Below are 22238 nucleotides of genomic sequence, written 5' to 3' on the forward strand. Positions count from 1 at the left end.
TGTTGGGTTTTGTTGGATTTGTCAGGATGTGTTCCAGACACTGGACTGTTTCCTTAAGTCCTTGTGATAATGTCATGAATTAAATCCTACTATTGGCCTGTCTTGTGGATGGGGAAAGTCCGTGCAGGTGGTCAGCGGCAGGTGTGGGATTTGAGCCCAGCCTGACGTTAGTCTCTGTTTCCCGCCATGCGTCATGCTGCAGAAGACAACCACCCCTCTTCTGTTTTGTCTTGTGTTATCACACACGCCCTCTCCCACCGAAATGATCCTCACAGAGCCCTCGTGGCCTAGAAAGTACGTTGTTTTTACAAGAGCAACAGCCGATCCTGTGAGCACTGCTGGGCTCCGAACGGACCCAGAGGCCCAAGGCCCGTACGCAGTGCTGTGGCACCACGGGAGTGGACGCTGTCTCGTGTACGTGTGGGTGTGTGTCAGACTCTCTCAGACGATAAACGCCAGCAGGACTAGGCAGCTCACAAAAAGGCTAATGTAACAGAACTGAAGGGACGGGAACGGTGCGATCAGTACGCGGTGGCACGGCCGTGAGCCGCACTCCTCCCTCCTCCCTCCCTGGCAGCCAGAGCAAAACAGGACTCGCAATTGGTGACAAAAGTCAGGTAAATAGGGCAGCAAATGTGTTTTAGAAGACGCTCCCCTTCCCCTCGTACTAATACGGGGAGCACCATCCCCGTGGCCTCCGTAGAAGAAGTATGGCGTCCGTCAGAGTCCTTAAGTTAAGTACCACCATGCTTACGGGACGCACAGTATTCAATTGGAGCGGATTTCTAAACCGTGCCTCAGGCTGGCAGCGGGAGAATGTTCCGGCAAAAGCAATTTCTGCAGGGGATTAAAGCAGTAAAATCTAAATATGTGGCTTCCCAGTGGTTTGGCCTGATGCATGTGCAACATTTAGACTGTTGAAGGAGCGGTGTGCCCTCTTGTCTGTTTCCCCGCGTGCTCTGGTTATCAGGACCGGATGGCCGTGAGTTCGGGTTTGCAATTCCTGCAAGAATGTGGCAAGCATCTAGTCTTCTGAAAATCTGAGGAGCAGGCCCAAGACGTGCGTCTGCAGGAATGGTCAAGCCAGTTACAGATCACAACGACAAATGAATAAATAGGGGGTCGAGGCCCCAGAATTCCCACCTCATAGAGCAGGTTGTAATTTTCCTTGTTAAATGCTGTTTTTAATAGTGGCACACACAGCCTCTGCAGTGAGTACGGAACGGTAAACCTTCCTCGCAGAGATCGTGCATTCCCTGACACCCGACGTAGTAACTGTCGCCTAGCAGCTCAGTCTGCAGGTGACTACCGTACCCTTTCCGGGTCTCCCGGGTCGAGACCCTTTGCAGAGCGTTATTTGTCCTGGTCGTGATTCACGCAAACTGTGCACACGCCGCCTGTCAGCCTCTCCCTCCTCCTCCCCTCACCCCCACCCCCGCCCTTGCGCTCCAGCAGCCATCCAGCTGGATGGGACCCACACCAAGGGGTACTGAGCAAGAGGGCTTAACGGCGGGTGCGGTGACCGGAAAATGGCTGGTAATCGGGGTGAGGGCTCAGCGAGGCCACACGTGTCCCTTGTCACCTGCTTGTGTTTGCAGCGCACTGAGCTCAAACCCCAGATTCCCTTGAAGTTATGTGCCCCTGGTGCTCAGGATTCCGATGGGCTTTGGTTTCCAAAGCGAGTGGCTCCTGTTTCTGATGCTGTCGTGTACCGCCTGACACGATGCTGGTTTGCTCAGCGGATTCCCTGGATCTTCATTACCCTTTTCTGCCTTGACATCCCAAGGGACACGCTGGCGGATGGCCATCAGACCCGGCGGAGTGTTTCCCGGGTCCTGACTCTGCTGGAAACCCTTTACCCTGATTCTTAGTCTTTGCCCATCATGGAACTTAGCACTCAAGCAACCAGCTTGTCAAAGAGATGTGAGATTTAGCGCCTAACACCCTGTTTACCGGGTAAGTTTTGTGGACACGTGAGCCCCCCTGCAGCTTAGTGCACTCCAGAAACGTGTGGTACTTGTGTTACAGAGGACAGCGGGGCCCTGCTGTGCCTCGTCTCCCTGGGTCCCTTGAGCTTTCAGTACAAGAGGGGTGTCACGTGGGAGAAGAGTGGATGAGACCCCGTGCTGATCGTCATTCTTCTCTCAGCCTCTTAAAGTGCCTCCGGCCGAGCCAGTAGCTTTACAGGTTAAGGCACCATTGAAAACTCTGCCAGTGTCTTCTTTTTCTCTCTTCTCTTGCTTCCTCCCATTCTAAGTCAGCCTCACCCCTGCTGCTCTCTGGAAATGGGTGTGTGCACAGACCTGTTATAGCCATAGAAGCAGAATGACTCCCTAAAACGTCCCGTCTGTGACTGACGAGAACAGAAAGGCCACCTGCTCTTAAATTACAAGAAATTACTTTCACTGAAAGTTCCCAGTTTGAGAACTTAAAAGATTTTGAAATCATTCCCGCGAATCTCTTTCTGAAAACCTGCTTTCTGCGTGAAGATCGCCTGCTTGTGATCTCTTTAAGACCCACAGCACGACAAACGCCTGTGGGTCTCGCCATCCCCGTCATGAACAACCAAGCCCTTCAGACGCGGGTGCCCCCTCTGCAGGTTCACACAGACCCTTACACATCCCTGCTGCTTCCCCTGTCGAATTATAGTGACTTGAGCTTTTTATTTCTCTGCCTCACTGTGCGTAACTCAAGGGCAAGGATCGCTGTACCTTACTCTTCATGTGTAGGTTCTCAACAAGTATTGTTTTTCTTTTGAGTGGATGGGTGGATGGACAGGTGGCTTGGTGGATGGACAGATGGATGGATGGGTAGGTAGATGGGTGGATGGACAGGTGGCTTCGTGGATGGACAGATGGATGGGCGGGTGGGTGGATGGACGGATGGATGGGTGGTGAGTGGATGGACAAATGGGTGGGTAGGTAGATGGGTGGACGGACGGGTGGGTGGATGGGTAGATGGATGGACATACAGACAGGTGGATGGACAGATGGAGGGGAACATAGGGCTTTACTCCCCAAAAGCCTAAACATTCTCTTGGACTCCAACCCTTTAGATTCAGGGTGCTGGCATCCAACTTGGGGTAAAGAGTATCGGTCACAACAGCTTTCCTCTGTCCCTTCTAACCCTGTCAGGGTCCTCGAAAACTGTGTGGAAGGTTGTACATCAGCCAACACCACCTTTGGATTTGAGGGCTGGTCTCCAGGGGCCCCACTGGCATGTGTTTTTGATAACAGCCATCAAAATACGACCGTCTTTAGTCTGCATTTATGTTGTCTAACTTTGTAATCTCTGGTCAGGCACACACACACAAACCCTGCTGTTACTTGAAAAGGTTATTGAAGGTTATTTTTTGCCTAGTTTTAGCTGGCAACTCTATTTCCTTTCTCTCTGGCATGTGGTTATTTCAACAACTACACGTCTGTTCCTCTCAGCTGACGGCGGGCTTCATAATGGATGCATTTTCCTCCATCTGAAACTCAGACGTCGGGGCTACGTTCCCTTTCTCCTGAGTCACCAGGCCGACTCCAGGGGCTGGTGTGATACTTCTCTGTGGGGCAAAGCTGGTTATCTGCCATGAAAACCAGAGAGACGTGATCCCAGAGCTTCCCCTATGTTAGCATATGTGAATGTTTTTACCTACAAAGAATTAAATACTAATCATACCAGTTTATAAAATGTCAGGTAATTATTGCTCTCTGGAAATGAGCTTAAAAATTAAGCCTTTGTTAAAATAACCATTTTAGTATGCCTGAATCATAACCCTTTGGGCTCATTTTTCTTCACCTTCAACAGAGTAGTCTTTAACATTTTTTAATTATGGAAAATTTCAAATGTATACAGAAGCAGACAATGAATCCCATGGTGGGTCACCTGGCTCTGATGCTTGGGATACACGTGCAGTGTTTCCTCTACACCCGCCTGCCAGGACTGGTCCCGCTCAGGGGTCTCGACAGCCAGAGGCGTGGGAAGCCGGTTGTTGGATGAGTCTAAGTACCAAAGACGCGATCTGTCCCCACGTTCCCTTTGCTTTGCAAAGATACTTCAGCATATGATTGATTAAGCGCAAAGGTGGAGTCGTTTAATCCCAGTAGAAGAAACTGTCACACCCTCCTTGAACTTTGGAGTTTCCTCCCTGGAACAGCCTTTGATAAACCGAGATGAGTGGGCCACCCTCCGAAGAGAAGTCTCTGGCAGGCCCAAGAGAAGGCGGATATTTCCTAAACCGGCTCTCGGGAGGGGGCCACTCATGTAATTTACAGGTTTGGGCGGTGGTGGGACAGTGTTCTAAATGAGGCGCTGTCCACACTAAATCCAGAACTGTCGTGCTTTCCCCAAACCCCAAAAGGAGTTTTATCCAACTTGAATGAGCCTTTAAGGATGTGGAAGAAACCAACGCCTGCTTATTTGTCTCATTAAGTGTACACATATATTTTTAAAAAATCAGAAATGTGGGATATTTTAACCGAGGACCATTGCTCCTGACATCACCAGGGTCACTTCCGGGCTCGCGGACGGTTTTCTGGGGGATATCGTCTTGGCTTCCAGCTAAGCTGGCTGAGATCTAGCTCCCTGTCACCAGAGGTTTCATGCCGACGACCAGAAGCTTTAGGCAAAGCCACCCATTGGTCCCTCTGTCAATTAGACAGCTGTTGTCCGTTCTCTGAATTAATCCTGCAGGTGTGTATACGGAAGCCGCGTGGCCCGTCCTTTTTGTTGCTTTCTAAAGAGACTCCGAAGGCCTGCGTCGCGAAAAGGCGCTGACTCTGTCTCCTTAAAACCAAACCGCCGGTCGTTTCGCGCTTGCGCGTCAGTGCGCCGCGCAGTTTGCTGCCCCGCCCCCCCCCCCCCCCCCCACCGCCCGCCCGCCCGCAGCGCAGGCCTGGGGGACGCCCACCTCGTCCTAGGAGGAGGTCAACTAGCCCTTACAACGCCTCCCGCCCCCCCCCCCAGGCCGCCTTAACTCGGACCTTTGAGGGAAGCGGTTTTAAACGCCGGTCTCCGCGTCTCTCCCTGCAGATCAGAGCCCACCCGCAGTTCGGGGACCTGTGCCAGAGGACCACGGCCGCGTCCTGCTGCCCCAGCTGGACGCTGGGGAACTACATCGCCATCCTCAACAACCGGTCGTCCTGCCAGAACGTCGTGGAGCGAGACGTCGCTCACACCCTGAAGCTGCTGCGGACCTGCGCCAGGCACTACCACAACGGCACGCTCGGGCCCGACTGCTGGGACGCGGCGGCCAGGAGGAAGGGCCAGCTCAAGTGCACGGGCGTGCCGCGCAAGTGCACCAAGTACAACGCCGTGTACCAGATCCTGCACTACCTGGTGGACAAAGACTTCGTGGCCCCGAGGGCCGCCGAGCCCACCGCGCCCGCGCTGAGGTACAGCATGCTCTTCTCCCCCACGGAGAAAGGGGAGAGCATGATGGACATCTACCTGGACAACTTCGCGGCCTGGAACGGCTCCGACGGCGTCACCAGCGTGGCCGGCATCGAGTTCGGCCTCAAGCACAGCCTGTTCCAGGACCACCTCCTGACAGACACGGCGTACCCGGCCATCGCCGTCCTGCTGGTGCTGCTGGTCATGTGCGCCTACACGCGGTCCCTGTTCATCACCCTCATGACCGTGTTCGCCGTCATCAGCTCCCTGATCGTCTCCTACTTCCTCTACCGCGTGGTGTTCAGCTTCGAGTTCTTCCCGTTCATGAACCTCACCGCGCTCGTCATCTTGGTCGGAATTGGCGCAGACGACGCGTTCGTCCTGTGTGACGTCTGGAGCCACGCCAAGGGCGACCAGCCCCACGCGGGGACGGCGGAGACGGTGGGCGTCACCCTGCAGCACGCGGCGCTGTCCATGTTCGTCACCAGCTTCACCACGGCCGCGGCCTTCTACGCCAACTACGTGAGCAACATCACCGCCATCCGGTGCTTCGGCGTGTACGCGGGCACGGCCGTCCTGGTGAACTACGTGCTGATGGTCACGTGGCTACCGGCCGTCGTCGTCCTGCACGAGCGGTACCTCCTCAACCTCTTCAGCGGCTTCCGGAAGCCGCAGCAGCAGTACGTCGGCAAGAGCTGCTGGGCGGCGGCTCGCCGGAAGTGCCACCGGCTGCTGTTCGCCGTCTCCGAAGCCTCGCGAGTTTTCTTCGAGAAGGTGCTGCCGTGCGTGGTCATCAAGTTCCGCTACGTCTGGCTGTTCTGGTTCCTGGCCCTGACCGTGGGCGGGGCCTACGTCGTGTGCGTGAACCCCAAGATGAAGCTCCCCTCCCTAGAGCTGAATGAGTTCCAGCTCTTCAGGGCCTCGCACCCCTTCGAGCGCTACGACGCCGAGTACAAAAAGCTCTTCATGTTTGAGCGCGTGCGCCGCGGGGAGGAGCTGCACATGCCCATCACGGTGGTCTGGGGCGTGTCCCCAGAGGACAACGGCGACCCCCTGAACCCCAAGAGCAAAGGGAAGCTGGCCCTGGATGGCAGCTTTAACATCGCGAGCCCTGCTTCCCAGGTCTGGATCTTGCACTTCTGTCAAAAGCTGAGAAACCAGACTTTCTTTCACCAGACGGATGAGCAGGATTTCACGAGCTGCTTCATCGAGACGTTCAAGCAGTGGATGGAAAACCAGGACTGCGACGAGCCGGCCCTGTACCTCTGCTGCAGGCGCTGGAGTTTCCCCTACAAGCAGGAGATTTTTGAGCTGTGCATCAAGAGGGCCATCATGGAGCTGGAACGGAGCACGGGGTACCACCTGGACAGCAAGACGCCGGGGCCGAGGTTTGACATCAACGACACCATCAGGGCCGTCGTGCTCGAGTTCCAGAGCACCTACCTGTTCACGCTGGCTTACGAGAAGATGCACCAGTTTTACAAGGAGGTGGACGCGTGGATCTCCAGGGAGCTGAGCTCGGCCCCCGAGGGCCTCAGCAACGGCTGGTTCGTCAGCAACCTGGAGTTCTACGACCTGCAGGACAGCCTCTCGGATGGCACCCTCATCGCCATGGGGCTCTCCGTGGCCGTGGCGTTCAGCGTGATGCTGCTCACCACCTTGAACGTCTTCATCAGCCTCTTCGCCATCGTCTCGATCACGGGAACCATATTTGTCACCGTGGGCTCTCTCGTCCTGCTGGGCTGGGAGCTGAACGTCCTGGAGTCGGTGACCATCTCCGTGGCGGTCGGCCTGTCCGTGGACTTCGCCGTCCACTACGGGGTCGCTTACCGCCTGGCCCCGGATGCCGACCGGGAGGGGAAGGTGATCTTCTCCCTGAGTCGCATGGGCTCCGCGATGGCCATGGCCGCTCTGACCACCTTTGTGGCCGGGGCCATGATGATGCCGTCCACGGTTCTGGCATACACCCAGCTGGGCACCTTCATGATGCTCATCATGTGTGTCAGCTGGGCTTTCGCCACCTTCTTCTTCCAGTGCCTGTGCCGCTGCCTCGGGCCCCAGGGCGCCTGCGGTCAGATTCCTTTACCTGGGAGACTCCGGTGTGGCGCCTTCTCCCACGCCGTGTCCACGAGCCCCGGGGACAAGGGACAAAGCAAAACACACACCGTGAATGCATATCATTTAGATCCCAGGGCCCCCAAATCCGAAATGGAGCATGAGTTTTATGAGTTAGAGCCCCTGGCGTCCCGCAGCGGCAGCGCCTCCGAGGAGACCCACATCTGCTCCGAGTTTTCCGACGGCCCCGCGAGGAACTTCGGGATGCCGGTGCGTGCCGCGTACAGCAGAGGCCCCGGGGGCGATGGCGGCGGTGCCCCGTTCCCGCCCCCTCTCGAGCAGCACGCCGTGTGTCACTTCTTCTCTCTGAGTCAGACATGCACTTGTCCAGATGCCTACAGACACCTGACGCCTGGCCCACATGCCGGCCAGCAGGCGGGTGACGGCCTGTGTCCCCAGTGCGCTGCCCCCGCCGGCAGCCTCGTGCACGTGCAGAAGGGCGCACACCAGGCCCCCGAAGGCTTCATGTGCGCCATCCCGCACGTCCATCACTGTCCCTGCCTGCAGGGCGGAGCGAGGCCACCGGGACCGCAGAATCCTCTGCCCACGAGCTTTGTCCTGCACCCCGTGCAGCACATTCAGGCCCCAGAGAAGACCCGCACTCACGGTCTCCCGAGCGTGGGGCACGTTCCCCCGACGGTGGGGCCGTCGGCCTGTGTCTGCAGAAGCCCTGGGTCCCCACGAAAAGCGCATTGTGATCCTGAGAACAGCCAAAGGGGGCTTGCTAGGAACAGAGACGTCGGGCACGTGGAGGGCGGCAGAGGGGCCAGGAACCAGGGCTCGGGTCCAGGGGGCCAGACGGACAAGACGGACAGGAACACGGGGCTGTGCTTGTCACAGGATCTGGAACGGTCCGGTCAGAATGAACCACACTTTGTGTTTAACCATCTAACCGGGGACGCGCAGCCCGGGTCCTGCCCAGAGGGCGACTCTGCAGACTGTGAGGCCAGTGAGCCCCCTGCGTTCACGCACTCGGAACTTTCTGGTGAAAGTTTGTTGATAAAAACACTCTAATAAATATAGTGCTAAATTCAGAACTGATGCCTTTCAGTTGTTCCTTTGAGATGGAGGTAAAACCCGTAAGTGTGGAAAGGGAGCCCAAAAATGGCAGGAACAAGTTGCACTTTGTCAAAAGTCATGGAATATTTTTATATTTTTTATGAGAAACAACAAATTCACATTTCTAAGGAGCGTTGTCTGATTATTGGATTTTATATTTTCAAACAGTACAAAGTTCATAAAGTTTTTTACCTTTATACCCGGCCTGACGAGTGTGCCCGTCCGAGTCTCTGCCGCCCCGTAGCCGCGAGCCACAGAGCGAGGGTCTGAGGTGCCCGGAAACGCAGGTCTCCCTGCAACAAGGTTCCCCCCAATACCCTGATCTGGGCGTTTGCTTGCCCCGCATAAATCCTGATTTTATTAGAGCCACCTTGGCTGGGGTCCAGGGACTACACGACAGTGAGGCCTCACTTAAAGATCCCGTGCCCGGCGTTTTAATGGTGCATTCTGCCCGTCTGCGTGAGTAGACTTTCCATGAAGCCAATAACTTGTTTACATCCAAATGGGGGACTTCACAGTAGCCACAATGTACGATTGTTCCCTTATTACACCTGATAACCCAGGGGTGGGGGCTGCGTCCACATCAGGCCACGTGTCCGGCCCGGAGAGCACATGATAGGGCGCATTTGACTGACGCAGGTAAGACGGACCACGGCCCCTCGAAGCTTTCAGGGTGAGGGGGCTTCTCCCGTGAAGTGCCCCCCTCCCATCTGCCTCCAGCTGGGTCCTCTGAAGAGAGCCCGGGGAGGTGCCTTAAATACCGCGTTCTTTCCCGAAGCTGTATCACTCATTTTCTGGGAATAGTTGTCCAGATCGGCTCTGAACGGTATTCCAGGGCCTGAAAAACGCTATCGGGAGTCGGAAGGGACCTATGGTTCGCTGTACACGCACACAGGTCCGTTAAGTAGCTTTCCAGCTCCTTCGTCACTTGCGTGACGAGGGGCTCACTACCGACTCCCCTGGCTGTCCCGTGGCTCTTCTCCCATCTGGTCCTCCTTCTGTTCTCTGAAGTGAGAACAGTCTCTGATCCTTCTGCCACACAGTGTCCCTAAAGACGTCCTCCACGGACACATCCCTCCACTGCCCCCCGCCAGACACCAGCTGCCCAGTCGTGGCCTCTGCACAGTGTCTGCCACATGTGGGCCCCGGGGCTGCGGGTCCGGCTTTCCGCCGTGTCGCCTCATTGCCCTGAACCCTGAGTGTGGTGGGTTCACCTCCGGACTCTGGGCTTTGAGCTATGTTTTCATGAAGGAATTTCTTTAAGAATTTGTCAGCTGGGACTAGAAAGCTTTTTTTTAAGTCGTTACTGGGCGGCGAAGGGCCCCTGTTTCTAGTTTTGTCTCAACAGAAATTTCATCCACTGTCCTGTGCAGAGAAGAGGTCAAAGTACATGTGGGGAAAAGAGCTCTTTCCCTGGGAAGTGTTTGCACACCGTCCGTTCCCACAACAGCACGTACCTTCAGCTGCGAGCCCACGTTCCCAAATTTGTCCCTGACATTTTCCCTCCGAGCTCACTTCTTAAATCTCAACTTGATTGGAAAGTGCAGTGGGCCGAAAGCACAAAGTTTTTCAGAGCAGAGCTGCGTTGATTGAAATAAGCCGCCCGTCATCCGCGTATGTTCCTCTCTCCTGTGAGTCACCGTAAAACGTCCTGCCTCCCGAAACGATATTCTCTAAAGTTGCGCTTCGCTGTTGTGATAGTAAGTTTCATCGTGGTACTCTGGGCTGCAGCCATAATCCTTCTAAACTTTGAAACTACTGCAACGGGTGATTTGAAGACTAGTGTTACGGGCGGGGTCTTGCAGAAGGTTAGGAAGGGGTCCTGATTCACTCGCCTCACATGGAAACCGCCTCCCCACCCCCCAGCAGCTGCGACACTTTCTGAATGAGAGACAAGCAAGCAATGACCGAACACAATTGTCTTTTCTCTTTAACAAGGAGAGTCATTTTAGAAGAAAAAAGTTAAGTCTCTGTTAAAAACAACATCTGAAGATTCAATTGGATTTTTTTTTGTAAGGTTCAGACACAGCCATGAACATAGAAATGTGTAGGGGCGCCTGGGTGGCGCAGTCGGTTAAGCGTCCAACTTCAGCCAGGTCACGATCTCGTGGTCTGTGAGTTCGAGCCCCGAATCGGGCTCTGGGCTGATGGCTCAGAGCCTGGAGACTGTTTCCAATTCTGTGTCTCCCTCTCTCTCTGCCCCCCCCCGTTCATGCTCTGTCTCTCTCTGTCCCAAAATAAATAAACATTGAAAAAAAAATTAAAAAAAAAAAAAAAGAAATGTGTTGAAGTCATGAGGCCATCTTTTTTTTTTTTTTTTTTTTTTTTTTTTTATGCAGAAGAAACTGTAATGTTCAAATACGCTTTATGGATCATGGATCTTTCCAGAATGTTCGCTGGCATTTAGTTGATTTCCAGTTTTATATTAATCTACAATGTCTTTTTGTAAAACAGCCACTTTCTTTAATGTTTGGTTTTGTACACTATGAGGTTTCAGATCTTTGCGTTAAATATATGAAAAAAAAAAGGAAAGAGTATCCATGGTTGATTAGTAGAATCTTGTGCCTTTTGTCCTTAACAATGTTTTAACTGCCCAAATTTTGGGGTTTTCATGAAGAAAAACAAAACCAAGAGAGTAACTTGTGTTCTCATAAGGTTTGGAGAGCACACCGTGTGCACACCGGAGCAGCCGAGCAAATGACCGGGGACAGCACGGGTCCATCCACGTGAAGGCAGTGGCGGTGGCTTGCTGTCAGGGACGGGCGTCCGTGGCATATCAGCTTGGCCCTCCTGAGACCTGGGGCGGTTTACAGTTCGGGCAGGGCAGACAGCAAAGCCGTGACCTCTTTCATTCAGAAGGGCTCTTCCCTTCCGGCCTGGACTTTCTCCAAGGGCTTGGATTTTGGTAATCTTGACAGCCGTCAACTTTTAACCTGAGTAAGAAGGTAAGTGGTGGCAGGAGCTCTGTCAGGGGACGTCCAGTGGTGAGCGGCCCCACCCTGTGACTTCGGTGACGTGGGGGCCGCGCTTCCTGTGCTCGGATCAAGCAGAACAGCTAAGCTGCGATGTGTTCTCAGTGGTTCGTACCGAGGGGGTGGGGGGCAAACTATGGAACATTCTCGTGTGGTTGCAGATCTATCACACGGTCCAGGCGGCGAATGTCAGGCAGGGGACCTTCCCCGCCAGACTGACAGACCACACAGCGCTTGCTTGTCTGTCCCAGGGTAAGCGGAGGCTAGAGAAGCAAACTTTGAGACCGAATTCAGTCCCTCCTCTAAATCACTGTGACTTGGAAAACATGTAGGGACAGATCTTGCTCTGGAAACAAAAACTGATTTTTCTCATCTGTGGCTTGATAGCTACAAACCCCGCGGGTTGCAGAGCTCATCCTGAATCTGGAGCCCCTTCGGGCAGGAGGGAAGACCAGTTCTTTGTGTTGTGCTGCCGTATTTGGGTCTGGGAGAATCAGGCGATGGTCCTTTCCACAGTGTGGCATCCTGAGTGACCACAGGAAACCGCCCTGGTCGTTGGCGTCGGGTCCCTCTGGCACCGGTGCTAACAACCGCCTGATGCTCTGTCTCCCTCACTAGACCGAGTCCTTGAGAGATGGAGCCCCTACGGCAGCTCACGGGAAAAGAGCCTCACTGAAAGCCATGCGCGCAGGGCACGGGGAGGGAGTCCGAGGAGGGGGAGCCCTGCCTTTAGGAAAGCTTCAGTCCGTAAGGAGCAGAGCTGACGCCCCCAAGAAAAAGAAATTTGCAAAACAGATAACTGAACAAGAAGACTTCTGTTCAAGTGGAGACGTGAAGGTGTTGGGACGAGGGTCCAAGTGCCTCGTGAATATTAGGATTGCCTGGGATGAAGGAGCAAGGCCTTAACCAAAGATGGAGGGAAGATTCACCTTCGGAATCTATAAACTAAAGCCGGCGATGCCCTCCCTGCTCAGGGCGGCAGGGACTCGACGAGGCACACTCCCTGCACAGGTGCCACCCCAGCCGTGGTCACTCTGTCGTCTCGGGAGCACGGTCTGCGGGCTGTCAGCCGGCTCTGTGTCACGGACGCCGTCGGTGCACGTGCCGGTGTGGTAGCAGGTGCACGTGGTGTGGAGAACGTGCGCACACGGTGTCTCCAGTGTGGGTATCTCAGCAAACACTTCAAAGTAACAAAGACTTTATCCCTCTCCAGTCAGTCTCCCTGTGTTTTCAGTAAGCTGCATTTGCTTATGTTCTAGAAGTTGCATCAATGGTTCTATCCACTATACTTTTGGGGTCACCTGTACGTCATCCTCATTTAATTTTTTAAAAATTTTTATTTCTTTCATTTTGGAGAGAGAGTGAGCAAGGGAGGGGGGCAGAGGAAAAGACAGAGAGAATCCCAAGCAGGCTCCACACTGTCAGCACGGAGCCCGACACGGGGCTCAACCCCATGACCCTAGGATCATGCCCCGAGCCGAAATCTAGTCGGACACAACTGAGCCCCCCAGGCGCCCCTGTGCTCCTCGCTTAAATTACATGACCTGTACCGTGAGAGGTCTGCCAGGTGCAGATTGGGTGATGAGTGGTGGACGTAAGCTGGGCGGAAATCTCTGTTCACAGATGATGAAATCAAGGTTGAGGGACTTAACCTGGTCACTCAGTTGACCGGTGCCAAGCTAGGAGCCCAGAGTTTTTTCTATGACATAAACCCCCCAAGATAAAGTCATTATTAGAAACATGGTTAATGATCCCTTGATATTGTGTGGAGTTTAGCAGTCTGTAGGATGCCTCATGACACAATTACATATTAACGTGTTAATCTTTGTTTAGTTCTCAGTCAGGGTAGATGCACAGTTTTCTAGTTTCCTATGTGCTATTTACATATATGGGCACTGCTGCATGATGTGTGTGTGTCGTATTCATTCTGAGGGCCTCAGGATGCCCAGGGATTGAAAAGTAACATCCATGACCCACAGTAGTTTTTCTGCAATGATCTGAACTGAAGATGAATCTTTCAGAAAATGGACACGATTTCCAGAATATACATTTTATTTTTTAAATCTCCATGGGGCACCCGGGTGGCTCAGTCGGTTGAGTGTCCCACTCTGGCTCAGGTTATGATCTTGCTGTTCGTGAGTTCAAGCCCCACATCAGACACTGTGCTGACAGCTCAGAGCCTGGAGCCTGCTTCCGATTCTGTGTCTCCCTCTCTCTCTGCCCCTCCCCTGCTCATGGTCTCTCTCTCTCTCTCTCTCTCTCAAAAATAAATAAACATTAAAATTTTTTTAATCTCCTAATGTAGAGTTTTCACTAATGCAGACTGTCCCTTGATTGATCTGCCATCCACGTGTAGATTCACTTATTTATGCAGCAGACACTGCTGAGCTTGGCCCTGAACCATCTGCAGGTGGAGGTGCCTTGCCTCCCAAGAGCCCAGAGTAGTTAGATCATCACAAAGGACAAATGACTACCTGCAAGAAAACCAGTTTTACATCTACAACAGACAAGGGATTAGTACCTCTACCATACAAAGCTAAAAGAAAAGGTCACCCAGTCAGAAAATGGGCAAATGACATGAACAGGCACTTTGCAGAAGGAGTACAGGGCAATCTACCCACTAGGTGACATGCCATCTTAACCTAGCAGATGGGCCAGAACTGAAGACTGGGGACAATGAGGGAAAGAGGCACTGTTTTGGATGAGTGAAAATCAATACAATATGTCAAGATGGCAGTTTTAACAACACGGTGAACGTTTATAGTCTGTGATACAAGAGTCCCGTTTTAGGACCCATTCCTCTGGAAATGCCAGTGAGAGTCGGACACATGTGTGGGGATGTTGGCGACAAGAACTTGAAAATAACCTGATGTTTGCCAGTGGACCCATGGTTCGGTAACACTATGGGATACTGTGTGTCACCCTTAACATAGTGATGCAGGTATTTATAAGCTGACCTGGGAAAATACCCATGGTTTCCTGTTAAGTGGGGGAAAAAAAGAGTTTCGAATAAAATATTTACAGTGATACACATGAAACTTGTAGCAGAGGCTCCCTGTGGGTAGTGGAGTCCAGTGAGGGACTGATTACCAAACAAGGGAGTGGTTTTACATTACTTACATAATTGCCCAATGTGCCTGGAATATAGGTGGTTTTTACTTTCTTTGTTTTAAATATTGTTTAAATTATTTAAATAATAATTTAGCAGTTTAGCAGAAACTAAATCATTTAGCACAGTTTAGCAGAGAGGCTCCACTCGAGGTGGAAGAGAGGAAGGGAAGGGGTGAGGAATCCTAAGTGTTGATGTCCGCCCATGTGGCCCTGGTTCACCCACCAGTCATCCAACCCTTAACAACTGTTGAAGTCGGCAGCGTGACCTGACTTTATAATGTGCAAACTGAGGGCAAGAAAGATTGGGAAATGTAGCAGCAGAGCCGGGGCGTCCCTCGGGGTCCCAGATCCAGTGCACCTATCTGGGTAGGTGTTGGGGGCAGCAGCTGGGGAAAACAAAAGCAAGAGTTCGGGGCCATTAACAGCTGAGAATCGTTCCTCGATACAGAAAGGCTGCAAAAAAGTGGCAGAACCAATAAGTCACAACAAAATCCAAATCCTTTGTTCTACAGACTTCTTCGGATGCCCTAAACTGAAAGGTTGAACAGGGGCTTCTGCAGAACCAGGAAATGCAGACGTGAGCCTAGAAAGGGGAATCTGTGTGAGCCGGGCTTTGTCCAAACTTAACAGCCTGTTAGCATAGTTGGAAAGCTTCTCACCGTGGTGAACCTGCTTTCCCGCCATCACATCCAGAAGCCCTGCTTACCTTGAGGCTGCCGGCACCGGCTCTGCCAGCCCCGTGGACCCACGTCCGACTCGGGGTGAAGGTGATCATGCCAGCAGGGACGGGCCCACGCAGCTGCTCCTGGGTGTGAGGACGCCAGGAGCTCCTGTACCAGAGTGACTCCAGTGAGGCGCCCGAGTTGTTCTGGAAGCTCAGAGCCCGAGTCTCCAGTGGCATTTCAGTGAGTTTCCTGATGTCCCACTAGGAATCCTGTGCTGTGAACACCACTAGGATAGATTCTGTCCTCTGCAGCTCAGAGCCTTGCTCAACACAACACGAGGACTCTGCGGGGAGGGGGATGTTATAATGTCACAGTCTCCGCCTCAGGGAAGGGATGGAGAAAGCAGCAAGGGACAGGCAGGCACACCAGTGCCTCGGCTAAGACCTCGTCTTCACGACTTCCTGCCACGTTTAGGATTTTCCCTGGGGTTTGGGGTTCTACCCAGAAGTCGCAGTTTATAACTACTGTTCTAAAATGTTCTAGTAACCATGTCTGGGCCTCACAGCCTCTGAAACTTCCACTTTCCCAGCTAACGGTGCAAACAGCTCCACCAAAATGCACACTGGACAGGGTGGACAGGGGCTATGCCCAACCCCCCAGTGGCTTCCTCGGGAGCCAGCCCACCTGGAGAAGAGGGCCATGGACCCAAGGGCACGTGGAGGAACCAGAAAACATGTCGAGTCATTCGATTTCCTTAAGGGAAGGTGATCCGATAACCCAAAAGCTGGGGAATAGCACCATCGGGCAGAAGTCACCGGACCTAGATGGCTCTCTGTCCACGTGGGTAATGGCGTGGACTCGGAGGTCTGACGTGGAGAGAACATTCCAGGTGTTGTGCATGAAGGGAGATAGACTCCCGTCCACCAGGGAGGAGGCGGGAGGGAGTGCCCAGCCAGGCTGCTGGGAGGTTAGGGCTGGGCCTGGGGTGGGGTGAACTGAACACGCCGGGGGCCAGCTCGTGGGCAGATGCTGCTCTGGATCTGCGCCCTCTTTGGAGTTCGAAGCGGCGTTGTGTATCCTTATGTGATGAGCAAACTTTCTTTCATTAAACCAAAAAAAAGAGACCAGCAGTTTGATGTTGGGGGGGAAGTGTCCCTGTCCCAGAGGGGACAGGCCCCTCAGTCTGGGCTCTGCAGGTCTGGGTCACAGGAGGAAGAGGGTTAGGTCTTCTGAACCAACAGCGCATGATCATCTCGGAGCCACAGAAAGGACGGTGTCCTTTTTTGTCCAGAGTTGGCTGGACAACCAGATGCTCACAGAATGACCTTCGTTGGCCCGTGATCCCGGCGGAGGACCCAGGAGCAGCGAGGCCGCGTCAGTGGGCAGTGGCCTGTCCAGGTGATCATGTAAAGACCAGGCAGGAATCCACCGGAACCCTTCTCAGTCCCTGACTGACCACTTGTCTGCAGCCCAGCAGGGAGGCCTTTCCACACCCAGGGCCTGTGGGCATGTCCCCCCACCAGGGTGTCCTGTCCAGTCTCTGCGGGGACGGCTTTGCAAGATTCTCCCGACAGCTTTGTTTCCTGGCCGTGGCAGGGCGGTCTCTCATTTCCTCCCCGTGAAGCTCAGATGTGGCCATGGGACTTGAACACGGGTGGAGGTGATGAGGTCTGCACACGATTCCTCTCCAGTGAGCGGCCTCTCGGTAAAAGTGGCCTGGACGGTGGGTGAGGCCACTAGCCCCAATGAGCCTCGGCCCAGACCAGCGCAGACCCCAGTCCTGACGTGGCAGCGAGAGGCCACGGTGGCTCTGAGTCCCCGTCCTGGAAAACGCTCGTGCACCAATGCTGCCCCACTCCTGAGCACCGGCCGTGCTTTTAGGGGGTGGGGGGCGGGGGAAGGTCTGCCAAGTTGGGTTTGGGGCTGAGCGTCTGTGGGGAGCTCTCAGAGGGTCTGGGGAGGGACAGTCGCAGACTGTCGGGCTGTCGGTGGGACATCGATGCCACTGGGGACCTGAGAACCGAGGCCAGGAGGGGCGGATGGCACGGCCGGGGGCGCAGAGCCCTGCAGGGGTCGGACGCAGCAGGCAGGACAGAGGGAGCTATGGACACAGAGCTCTGACCTCGAGAAGATCCAAGTGCCACTAACACCTGGACTGGAGAATCTGCACACGAAACGACGAGTTTTAAGTTTCCTTAGCAGTTTTCCTGAGCGACCTTCCTGAGATAACCTGCGGTTTGGTCCCCCCACACACCCCTTCCCCGGGGGAGGGCTCACGTCTGCTTTGGGCCCAGAGGTGGTGCCTTCTTGCCGCTGGTTCCCAGAGTCTTTCCTGGCATCTGACGGAGCTGGACAAGGTCCTGGAGGCAGGCACTGCGCCACATCCACACGGAAACTTACAATGTGTGGAGAGCTCTCCATGGCTGCACGGCCACCCCGGAAGGAACAGCCCAGGCACCCAGGCCGGAGGGGACACAGGCTGCTGGGAGAGGCAGGTGGACATCTGTGCCTGGCATCAGTGCCGGCCCTGAGACAGAGTCTGCCCTCGCTCGGCCTTCAGCGCCTGCGGGGAGACCAGTCACCGAGTCGTGTAGGTGACAGGTGTTCTGTGGGGAAGGCTCCAGGCACCCTCCAGGTTCCGCTGGCTGGATTTTCTCTTTTGTCCCCGGAGCTTCCATGTTTAAGCAAACACACAATGGGAAGAAATGCCCACTTTACAGACACGTGATCTCGTGTTCACGCCACGAAGCCACACTGCTTACGCGGTGACTCTCCCGCCTCCCGTCCTCGGGGCTAAGCCGAGGCCGCGCAGGTACCCGGGCGGTGGGGCCGGGAGACGGACGGCTGGTCAGAATCTGGGGCCAGGGCGGGATGCGGGGCTGTCTCCGGTGTGTTTCCCGGTGTTTCTGGCCAGGAGCAGAGCGTGGCGCGTGGGGGTGCAGGTGTCTGTCATTTGTGGTCACCTTGGACACCTCACGCCTGCTGCTGGGGTCGCCAGTTTCCCAGAAGCTAAAGGCGGGTGTGAGCCTCTTGGCCTGTGAGAAGGGGTGGGCGCGCCATGGACGTGGAGCGTTTCAGGACAGACTGTGTCCCCTCGGAAGGGAAGTGAAGTCCTTCCCCGCCCCCCCCGGAACCAGACCCTGTTTGGAGATAGTGGACACGGGATCACGGTGGAGTCCAGTGGGACGCAGGGCGGAGGGGGGGGGGGGCGGGGGGCACAGGCGGGGGACGCAGCAGGGGGGCTGCGGCTTGGGGGTGCTGTCAGGCTGGGGGACCTGCCAGCTGGAGGCCTGTGGCCTGGGGGGCCTGTTGGGCTTGGTGGGGGCCTGGGGGCTGGGGGACCTGCCGGCTGGGGGCCTGTGGCCTGGGGGGGTTCTGTCAGGCTTCGGGGTGGGGGGTGTGGGCTGGGGGGACTGTCAGGCTGGGGGACCTGCCGGCTGGGGGCCTGTGGCCTGGGGGGGCCTGTCGGGCTTGGGGGAGCTGCGGGCTGGGGGCCTGTGGCCTGGGGGGCCTGTCAGGCTTGGGGGGGCTGCGGGCTGGGGGCCTGTGGCCTGGGGGGCCTGTCAGGCTTGGGGGGGCTGCGGGCTGGGGGCCTGTGGCCTGGGGGGCCTGTCAGGCTTGGGGGGGCTGCCGGCTGGGGGCCTGTGGCCTGGGGGGGCCTGTCAGGCTTGGGGGGGCTGCCAGCTGGGGGCCTATGGCCTGGGGAGCCTGTCAGGCTTGGGGGGGCTGCGGGCTGGAGGCCTGTGGCCTGGGGGACCTGCCGGCTGGGGGCCTGTGGCTTGGGGGGGCCTGTCAGGCTTGGGGGGGCTGCCGGCTGGGGGCTTGTGGCCTGGGGGACCTGCCGGCTGGGGGCCTGTGGTCTGGGGGGGCCTGTCGGGCTTGGGGGGGCTGCGGGCTGGGGGCCTGTGGCCTGGGGGGCCTGTCAGGCTTGTGGGGGCTGCGGGCTGGGTGCCTGTGGCCTGGGGGACCTGCCGGCTGGGGGCCTGTGGTCTGGGGGCCTGTCAGGCTTGGCAGGGGGCTGGGGGCTGGGGGGGCTGTCAGGCTGGGGGACCTGCCGGCTGGGGGCCTGTGGTCTGGGGGGGCCTGTCGGGCTTGTGGGGGCTGCGGGCTGGGGGCCTGTGGCCTGGGGGACCTGCCGGCTGGGGGCCTGTGGCCTGGGGGGGCCTGTCAGGCTTGGGGGGGCTGCCGGCTGGGGACTTGTGGCCTGGGGGACCTGCCGGCTGGGGGCCTGTGGTCTGGGGGGGCCTGTCAGGCTTGTGGGGGCTGCGGGCTGGGGGCCTGTGGCCTGGGGGGCCTGTCAGGCTTGGGGGGGCTGCCAGCTGGGGGCCTGTGGCCTGGGGGCCCTGTCAGGCTTGGGGGGTCTGCCAGCTAGGGGCCTATGGCCTGGGGAGCCTGTCAGGCTTGGGGGGGCTGCCGGCTGGGGGCCTGTGGCCTGGGGGACCTGCCGGCTGGGGGCCTGTGGTCTGGGGGGGCCTGTCGGGCTTGGGGGGGCTGCGGGCTGGGGGCCTGTGGCCTGGGGGGCCTGTCAGGCTTGTGGGGGCTGTGGGCTGGGTGCCTGTGGCCTGGGGGACCTGCCGGCTGGGGGCCTGTGGTCTGGGGGGCCTGTCAGGCTTGGCAGGGGGCTGGGGGCTGGGGGGGCTGTCAGGCTGGGGGACCTGCCGGCTGGGGGCCTGTGGTCTGGGGGGGCCTGTCGGGCTTGGGGGGGCTGCGGGCTGGGGGCCTGTGGCCTGGGGGACCTGTCGGCTGGGGGCCTGTGGCCTGGGGGGGCCTGTCAGGCTTGGGGGGGCTGCCGGCTGGGGGCCTGTGGTCTGGGGGGGCCTGTCAGGCTTGTGGGGGCTGCGGGCTGGGGGCCTGTGGCCTTGGGGGACCTGCCGGCTGGGGGGCTGGTCCCACTCCCTCTGCTTACAGGCACTCTCGCCGCAGCCCATCCCGTCCAGGGCCTGGCAGCTCCGGGCAGTGGGGCTGCGTGGCACAGGGAAGGCTCCCGGGGCCTGGAACCTCCAGGACACTGACTCCATCCGGGAAAATGCAAGTGTTTTTCCTGGGTTGGCGCTTGGGAACACCTACGTGTGGGGCTGATTTATGACTGCGTCAACACAAACACAGCTCCTGAGCCCGACGCCCGAGAAGGCCCCCGTCAGTCTCCCCGCCCTCCCTTCCCGCGGGCAGCCCAGGCGCCCTGGCTCCCGTGTCGCTGACCCGCCGGCCTCCCCGTCTGGCCCTCCCCGCAGCTCAGGGCCCGACACGTCAGTGCCAGCGGAGGCACCCGCCACCGTCCCGCCCTGCCCGTGGGACTCCCTTGTCCCGGGCTCTCTTACCACCTAGTTATTACGGCGGCGGGTGTGGGCTTTGACCCCAGGAGGCTCTGGGGGCGTCGGTGGCTAACCCCACAGAGACGCGCAGGCCGGGGGTCCAGCCGACCGTGAGCACGGGGCCAGGACGAGGGTGGGCATGGCGGATCAGGCTCCTCGGCACGGAGCGGGGGCCCCGGAGGGAGAGGCCACCCAGGTCCCACCTCCAGCCAGCCTTTCCTGTCAGATTTCTGCCAAACACCTGCGAGGCGTCAGACGGAGTCTGCTTCCCCTCGGGTCACGGGGTCATCGTTCTCCGTCCTAGGACAAGGGGGCGCTGGGCCCAGACCCCCACCCTGTTGCCACGGGAGAGAGGGGAAGGAGGCTTGTCTGTTCACGCTCTTGTGGGGTCTTTTGAGGAACAGAATTTCTTGACTTCAGCGAAGCCTCGTTTCTCCAACTTTCCTTTGCGGTTGAAGTGTCTGTGTCTAATTCAAGAGATCTCTGCTTGCTCCAAGGTCACGGAGATATTCCGCCGTGGTTTTTTCTGGCCGTGTTATTCTTTTTTGTTTTTTTCCTGACATGAGGGCTAGGGTTGGTCTGGAGTTAACTTTTGTGCAGAGTTTCCTCATGGACGCGGGGCCAGCTGACCAGACCTTCTCCCTGCCCAAGTCGCCGCCCTGGGACCACGCGCAGCCGACGCCACTCAGCCCTGGGTCTCCGTGTCTGTCTTTCCGCTCGCTCTCCCACATGGCTCTCCTTCAAGACTTGTCTGATCAATCCAGGCCCAGTGGGATTCCACACAAACAAAAAACTGTTCTCAAACAAAAAACAAAAAACCTGCAGGGGTTCTGAGTATGATGATAGATCTCTCTAGGGAGCATCCGAGTTCTAAATGCCGAGTCTTGTTCACAAACCGTGTACGTCTGTCCGCCACGTGAACACTCAGCACAGACTCTCTCCCATCCTTCGTCCGGCTGCTTCCTGGACACCCGATCCTTGCTGATGTCATTGTAAATGACGCTGAGAGATTCTCCCTAATTCTCTTTTGCTCGCGTGTAGAAATACACCTAATTTTTGTATGTTGACCTTCGTCCATGACCTTATTAATCCAAATTGTTTATAGAGTATTTCGGACTTTCTGCATGCTCAGTCACACCGTCCGCTGACGGCGACAGCTTTACTCTGTGTCCAATCTCTCCCCCAAGGGAGAAATTGTGTCCCTTCCTTCTTCAGGGACAAAGTTAAATAGAAGTGGTGACAGTTGGCATCCCTGCCTCGTTTTCATCAGCAATTGCAAGAGGTGCTTTGACCACGAGGGTACTTCCTGGGTGCACACAGCCCAGCTCCCCAGCACGGAGCCCACATTGGTCCTACAAATACCGCAGTGGTGTCTTCACGGCGTTGGCCTCGGGCTCCCGGCGGGAAGGAAAGGACAGACACCATGACCCCGGCAGAAATGGGGAGACGACGGAACCGGGACCAGAACTGACACCCTCTGTGCAGCCCCCTGGGCCAGGCTGCCCTGAGACCCCACGTGGGCGGGACGGGGCTGGCGTTATGCTTGGTTTTGGGCCTAAAAGTTCAGTTTTATGACCAGAACTTCCGAGTTGAAACGGTCCTGTTTGGTGACACTTGAGATTCTC

General features: G+C 56.6%; 2 protein-coding genes across 6 annotated transcripts in view; one reads left to right on the plus strand and one right to left on the minus strand.

The window, feature by feature from the left end:
* DISP1 (dispatched RND transporter family member 1) overlaps window positions 1-8531 on the plus strand; it is a 183865-nt gene extending 175334 nt beyond the window's left edge. For all 5 annotated transcript variants that reach the window (XM_043567755.1, XM_043567756.1, XM_043567759.1 and 2 more), the window contains one exon: window positions 5020-8531. In XM_043567755.1, the coding sequence (XP_043423690.1) occupies window positions 5020-8508 (3489 nt within the window). In that variant the 3' untranslated portion in view covers window positions 8509-8531. The remainder of the gene's footprint in view (window positions 1-5019) is intronic.
* Window positions 8532-19338: 10807 nt separating this feature from the next.
* Window positions 19339-20319, minus strand: LOC122476428 (proline-rich proteoglycan 2-like). Its single transcript, XM_043569065.1, has 2 exons — window positions 19743-20319; window positions 19339-19628 (listed from the first exon to the last, which is right to left on the minus strand). The coding sequence occupies exons 1-2, from the start codon at window positions 20317-20319 to the stop codon at window positions 19339-19341; spliced, it is 867 nt and encodes a 288-aa protein (XP_043425000.1).
* Window positions 20320-22238: the final 1919 nt, after the last annotated feature.

Source organism: Prionailurus bengalensis, chromosome E4, assembly GCF_016509475.1.
Source record: "Prionailurus bengalensis isolate Pbe53 chromosome E4, Fcat_Pben_1.1_paternal_pri, whole genome shotgun sequence".
Lineage (NCBI taxonomy): Eukaryota > Metazoa > Chordata > Mammalia > Carnivora > Felidae > Prionailurus > Prionailurus bengalensis.

Bases quoted from the DNA above. Each gene is read 5' to 3' on its own strand.
- LOC122476428 (XM_043569065.1), bottom strand. From the start codon at position 20,319: ATGGAGTCAGTGTCCTGGAGGTTCCAGGCCCCGGGAGCCTTCCCTGTG. The intron at 19,629-19,742 runs GTCCCCCAGGCC...CCCAGGCCACAG, and splicing joins CACAGGCCCCCAGCCGGCAG to GCCCCCAGCTGGCAGCCCCC.